Below are 7,305 nucleotides of genomic sequence, written 5' to 3' on the forward strand. Positions count from 1 at the left end.
AATTTTATATATTATTCATAATAGTTACTAATTGTACCCCACTTGACTTTATTACTTTTTACACCAACCTATATAGACCGTGTATGAGTTCAAGTAAATTGAGGTAAGGAAATTAAAATTTCCTATAGATTTTTTGCACTGCACTTATGTAAATGTTTTTTTATTTATTTTCAAATTTATTTGTATATTTATTAAACATTCTTTAAAATTTTTTCAATGGTAATACCTAATTTACTTAATTTTCATCAAATTTACCCTACTCTAAATTCTGATAAATACCAACATTTGCTGCCTTACCGACATATTTTACTATTTCCCTCAAATTACAATCAATTTACTGGAACTGGAACAACAGTTTCTATAATTGTCATTGACATAATTTTTAGCGTTTTTATAATGGAAATTTAAACCTTTTCCAACACTGTCCACGGTGCACCAGCCAGTATGAAACTGACATTTCCACTTTTCAATTATTTATCATAACAGAAATGGTATCAACACAATAATTAAAAATATATGAAATTGATTTGGAAATGCCAAATTTAAGTATATAATGCAACAGTGCATTATAATCAGTAAATAATTGAATTTTTAATTTCGTTAATTTGAATTTGAAACCGTCTTGTTTTGAATTCAAGAATCTACACTTTCATCCCTCCCGGAGAGTTAAATAAGTAATTAACTCTTCAGGAGGAGAAATCAAATATGACATTTCATACGTCGAGTTATGTTTCTCAGTTCATAATTGTTGTGGCGTGTGTGTGTGAGAGTTTATAATAAAATATCAAAATAGTGCAATTTGGATTGAATCGTTATCATTGATATTAGATATAATATTTTAATCATAGTTTAAGTTTTTTGAAATTTATTTATCAAAATGGAAGCCGAACGTATGCAAGGTAAGATATAATCAATTGACGACAATTTTATGAAATGAGTGGAGGACGCCGTGAAATCAAACACAAATGAAAACAAAATAACACTAAAGGGAAAGTGAACATTACTGTACATTATTTGCATGTTTAATATAATATTTATTGAATTAATAAATAAAAAAAGTGTTAAAACGCAACGTTCACTCCGCACATCCTTAAAATAGCAGATCTAATGTCAAGGACACTTGGCGCGCATTTGACAGATGATAGCTTTTTTAAAAATTCTGTTCATTTATGCGTTTTTATTATTTATTAAAAAACAAATATATTTAAAATTAAACCAATATATATATATATACGATAAAAACCGGTATTATGGCGTACCTTGTCTGTCCGTCCTTAAGGTCCCTTTAATACATACATACACATTCGTTACATACAAATGTATTTATGTTGTTGCATTCAATAATTATCGTATGCACTCAATAATTTAGTTTAAAATTAGAATTTTGTTAAATGTAATTGCAAACTTATGATTTTATAAAGTGTTACAGCGAAGTTAAACAAGTCCTGTTTGCTTATTTCAAATCAAGCGATTATTATTCGTTTTATATACATAAAATATACATTCTATACTTCTATATCTATAGAGGATTCTGGCCAAAGTATTATATCTGACCCTTTTGAGGAAGCAACAAGATTACTAATCAGTTGGAATTTACCTCATTTGTGCCAAACATTTAGAGGTAAGCTATTTTTGTACTATATTTTATTCGGATTTCTTTAAATGTCCATATTATGCATTTTTGTTTTTTAATAGAACAAGAAGTTTGTATAAATGCGTTAAGAGATATAACAGACGACGACATATATGAACTTATACCTAAAATAGGGCCACGTTCAATATTTCGCGCACGTTTACAGGAATGGCGAGAACAACAGACAACAATTTATGATAACATGAAAACAGCTCATGAAGAAGAAGTCTATCATAGAACACGACAATATGTGGAAGAACATCCTGCATCAACAAATTCAAATCAGCCACCTCAAATTCTTATAGAGTCACCACAACAACTTTATCATCAACATCATAATACAGAAGATATGAATACATCAGCGAATATTGAAATCTCTGTAAGTCCAACAACTGCACATTCCATAGACTCTGGTATTAAAATTGAAACGATTGAATTGTCAGAGGAAGAGTGGCATGATATCGGTATCGTAAAAATACCAGAAAACAATATCTCAAGTATAGTGAATGAAAGGGGAACAACACCAGCAAGCATATGTTATAGTGATTGCGACACTCTAATGAATGTGCCCAATCATACTGCAGATAAGACTCTTGAACCTATGCAAGGCAATTTAAATTCTTCACAAGAAATGTCTGAGTTATCCGACAGTTTTGATGAATCATACAATGGTTCCTGGCACGAAACTAAAGACTTGAAGAAACACAGACACTTAAACTTGGTAGGTGCTAAATTTATACTTTTTTCGAAGTACTGTGAAAGGAATATATTACATCTTGTTACATTACAGAACGTTTTTAATATTCTACAAAGTGATTACATAACTAAAAATATCGTAAGCTCAAAGCATAAAAGTCTTTATAGAAAAGAACGGAGTTTAGTTGTAGAGGCAATTGTTTCATTTGTAATAGACAAACAAATTCGCTTACTGGCATGTTGCTTTCCATTTATTACTGAACAAATTTTAAAGATATTTCCTAAAGAAAAATTTGTGAGTATTTAGCCAAATATTAAATATATACGCCTAAATTAATTTTTTTTTTTTAGAAAACTTACTTTAATCAAACTATACCATCTCGTACCGCAGGATTACTTGTAACAAAATATAGGAGAGAATCACTTTTACTGCGTAAAATAGGCATAAAACGTTATCAAGAAAGAAACCGTACAGCTCCTGCATGGTTACAGAGTTTACCCAATATAAGTAATAACAAGAAATAGAATACTAGTATAAGTTGATTAATATATAAAATTTTTTTTAATAGTAAATGACTAATTTTTTGTATTAAATAATTTGTAATTAAGAAGTAGTATTTTATGTTTAGTATATTAAGTATATTATGCGAATACAAGAAACATTTTATTATATACCTACCTTAACCATAAGTGCTGAAGTTCTTTCTGATGTATTATAAAACTGTGAAACTGTGTATATTAGACGTACTGTTTGCAAAAGGCCCAATATAGAAGATTTCATGCTTACCTGCAAAATTAAATCATTCTAAAAAAATTAAACTAAATTTGAGAATTCACGTATTTACTGGATCATCTAAATATAATGAGTGACAACACGTTTCCATCGCTTGTATGAACTTAGAATTGTCTCGAGCTTCATTGTAGCAAAATGTTATCTTACAGTCAGTTTCTTTCCAAATTTTAATAGTTTTTGAACCAGCAAATACAAGACAATTAAGTGTATACTGCACTTCCTTTTCTTGCAAGTGAGCCAATAATTGTGAAAATTGTGCACCACGTTTTTTCCAATATTCTAATTCATCTTGTGGACCACTTGAATCATTTTCTTTACGTAATTGTTCACTTTCTCCAAGTATTTTCATAATACTCTTTATCCAATTATTTAAGCGCTCTTCTAACTGAGTGCAAAATTCTTGATTTTTAGATAAATCTTTTACTTCTGCAACATCCTCAACCTTTTCAAACAGATCAAGACCATCCGCAAATATATTGACGTGATCACACACTTGTTCACAGACACGCAAAGCACTGCAAAATGAACGCAGTCCCGGTAAAAGTTGTCCTTTTATTAGACCGCAACTTAGATCTTCTTCTTCCCCATCAGTATTAGGATATGCCAGCGCTTGCATAAAAACAAATTCTATTATACGCTCTATTGAAGTAACAAGACCAATATTTTTCGCATCTATAATGCCACAGTATCTGAAATATAAGAATTATTAAATTTAAAATATGATTGAGGTGTATAAGTCTAAAAATTTGAAAAAAAAATTTTTGATGTGATAAAAAAGAGATTTATTTAGTTAGTTACTTGCAAATTAATTATGTATATTATTATATTTTCTTTTTCCATTAAATCTAAATATGTAGTAAAAAAATATTTGCATTTATAAATTAATTTCGATGAGTTTTAAGGGTTTTAGGGATGCCGTTCGCCATCTTCTAAAGAAACTTAACAAGCAGGTATGTGTTTGTGTACATGTCGTTTATGAGTTTTTTTCCACTAATAAGCAGGTCCCGGCCATCTTGCTTATTTTGTTACTTCTAATCGCCGAAATTGAACCCAACCCTGATCCGGTCGGATCTCTCATTTCTATCTAGCACTGTTCTGTCTGCCACAGAAACCAAATATCAGTAAGGTGCAATAGTTGCAATAACTGGTGCCACCTTTGTAATTGTTCAGGTTTGCATAGCCATACCGATTGTAATCCTGCCTTTACAGGAGCTTGCTGTCCAACAACTTCCCTGTACAAACACTCTCAATCTTCGTCTACCTCTAGTGGCCCTTTTCTACCAAACTCCTTTCTAGGCATCTTCCGTACTATTCACCACTGGCTATGCATTATATGTTCCTATCATAGATATATCGACACCCTTTGCAATGAGACTAACATCAGTAAGGTCGAATAAAAACGTGAACTTATAGCCCTCCACATAGATGCAATATCCGATTCGAGACCAAGGTTGTCAAACAACAAGGTTCTCAACAGTCCTCCGTCTAACATCTCCCCGTGCAGCAAAACTGTCATAGCTCAATTGAGATCAGGTTATAGCCGATTGAGATTGAGATTGAAAATTTCTATGAATTATAAACAACTGATTCCGATTTGTCGGATACACTAATTTAAGAACAGATTTTTGAATATAAGCTGCAAATTTGTTAGCTTTTTTCTCGAGATGTCATCGTTTAAAGTTGCAAAATTTTTCGTTGATTGCACTAAAACAGCAAAAATACACTCGCCATCTAGTGCTAATTTGTATATGCAATTTTTACATTAATTACACAAACGCCGATTTACAACAAGTAGGTGTGCCAGAGATGTCCGCTGTTGAATAGAGGTGCCCGGAAATGGAAAATGTGGCAATTTGCTAAGTGAAAATGTGTTTTGTACCTGCATATTCTATGTATCCACACATGTTAGTATAAGTATAAATATAAACATATATTTTATATACACTATATATTTTTTCATATACATATATTACATATTTTCTTTAAAAATATTAATGTAATATAACAACTTACAAGTCCTTTTGGAAACCTTCCTCGGGTAATTGTTTGGATGTATTTACCCGAAAAATGTAAATGCAAACACCAGTAAGTGGACAAGACCAGCCATCAGTAAGAAACAATTTCTTTTGTTTAACTGGAACCGAACCATTTGGAGAAGCGCCTATTGTTAGTAATTAAGAAAAATTAATCAAAAATAATTTTTTTTTATCAAAAACAAATAAATAAGACACGTTGCACAAAACTATGTGTGGCTAAGTCAATCCTAACAACTTTATATTAAAATCAAAATCATTATTCTAAATAATTATATTAATTACTTATTTTAAACTCTAATTTTAAATTAATTTTAAAATTTTATAAATAAAAAATAATAAATAGAAAATAAAAAATTAATTTGAACTTAATTGTTTTAAATATTATATATATTGCATTGAAATATGTAATTTAAGATAAAAGTGATTTTAATATATAAAAATGTCCACTTAAATTTATTTTCCTTAATCTCGTTCCTATATAATTATTTTTTTTTGTAAAATGCAAGATGTAAAGACTACAAATGTTCACAATTTGCTTTAAATCAAAACTTGATGTGAAAATATTATTGTGTTAAGCAATTTTGCTACATTTTCTAATAATAAAAAGATTAGTTTTTATATAAAAACCGTTAATAATATAGTTTTGTGTGAAGTAGGCTGTTGATTTTCAAACAATTCAAATTTTGTAAGTAGTCTGCATATGTTACACGCATTTATTATGAATAGTTCTTTGATTTATTAGGGGGGCTAGTCCTACTATTTTTCTTAACTGCTTTTGTTATGGCTACATGTATATGCCCACTTCATCAACATTCATATAACTTCATCAACATTTGTATACCTTTATCAACATTGATATTACTTTATCAATATTCAAATACATTCATCAACATTAATATAAATATATCATCATTCATATAACTTCACCAACATTCATATAACTTCATCAACATTCATGTAACTTTATTAATATTCATATAACGGCATAAATATGCATGTAATTTTATCAACAGTCATATAACTACATTAACATTCATATAACTCTATCAATATTCGAATAAATTCATCAATATTCATATAACTTTATCATTATTCATATACCCTTATCAACATTAATATAACTTTATCAATATTTAAATAAATTCATAAATATTCATATAACTTTATCACCATTTATATACTTTTATCAACATTGATATAACTTTATCAATATTTAAATAAATTCATCAACGTTCATGTAACTTTATCAATATTCATATACCTCTATCAACATTGATATAACTTTATTAATATTCATATAACGGCATAAATATGCATGTAATTTTATCAACAGTCATATAACTACATTAACATTCATATAACTCTATCAATATTCGAATAAATTCATCAATATTCATATAACTTTATCATTATTCATATACCCTTATCAACATTGATATAACTTTATCAATATTTAAATAAATTCATAAATATTCATATAACTTTATCACCATTTATATACTTTTATCAACATTGATATAACTTTATCAATATTTAAATAAATTCATCAACGTTCATGTAACTTTATCATTATTCATATACCTCTATCAACATTGATATAACTTTATCAATATTTAAATAAATTCATCAATATTCATGTAACTTTATCACCATTTATATACTTTTATCAACATTGATATAACTTTATCAATATTTAAATAAATTCATCAACGTTCATGTAACTTTATCATTATTCATATACCTCTATCAACATTGATATAACTTTATCAATATTTAAATAAATTCATCAATATTCATGTAACTTTATCACCATTTATATACTTTTATCAACATTGATATAACTTTATCAATATTTAAATAAATTCATCAACGTTCATGTAACTTTATCATTATTCATATAACTTCATTAACATTCATGTAACTTTACCAACATTTATATAACTACATCAACATTCTTGGTACTTCATCAACATTAATGTAAATTTATCATCATTCATATAAATTTATCATCATTCATATAACTTTAACAACATTCATATTACTTCATCGACATTCATATAACTTTATCAACATTAACATAAGTTCATCAACAATGAAAATAGCTCACGATCATATCGAACCTAAGCAATACAAAATAAAAACAGATA

General features: G+C 28.1%; 2 protein-coding genes across 2 annotated transcripts in view; one reads left to right on the forward strand and one right to left on the reverse strand.

The window, feature by feature from the left end:
- The first annotated feature begins 587 nt into the window (after nucleotides 1-587).
- Nucleotides 588-2,922, forward strand: LOC119684210. The gene is made up of 5 exons (XM_038098202.1): nucleotides 588-899; nucleotides 1,526-1,621; nucleotides 1,696-2,354; nucleotides 2,424-2,624; nucleotides 2,681-2,922. Exons 1-5 carry the CDS (start codon nucleotides 878-880, stop codon nucleotides 2,852-2,854), a joined length of 1,152 nt encoding a protein of 383 aa, XP_037954130.1. The 5' UTR covers nucleotides 588-877; the 3' UTR covers nucleotides 2,855-2,922.
- Nucleotides 2,923-2,996: 74 nt separating this feature from the next.
- LOC119675604 (dynein heavy chain 5, axonemal-like) overlaps nucleotides 2,997-7,305 on the reverse strand; it is a 21,864-nt gene continuing 17,555 nt past the window's right edge. Inside the window, exons 11-12 of the mRNA XM_038086810.1 lie at nucleotides 3,175-3,811; nucleotides 2,997-3,116 (exon numbers count right to left, since the gene is read on the reverse strand). Coding sequence (XP_037942738.1) covers nucleotides 2,997-3,116; nucleotides 3,175-3,811 — 757 coding nt within the window. The remainder of the gene's footprint in view (nucleotides 3,117-3,174; nucleotides 3,812-7,305) is intronic.

Source organism: Teleopsis dalmanni, chromosome 2 (genome assembly GCF_002237135.1).
Source record: "Teleopsis dalmanni isolate 2A chromosome 2, ASM223713v2, whole genome shotgun sequence".
Lineage (NCBI taxonomy): Eukaryota > Metazoa > Arthropoda > Insecta > Diptera > Diopsidae > Teleopsis > Teleopsis dalmanni.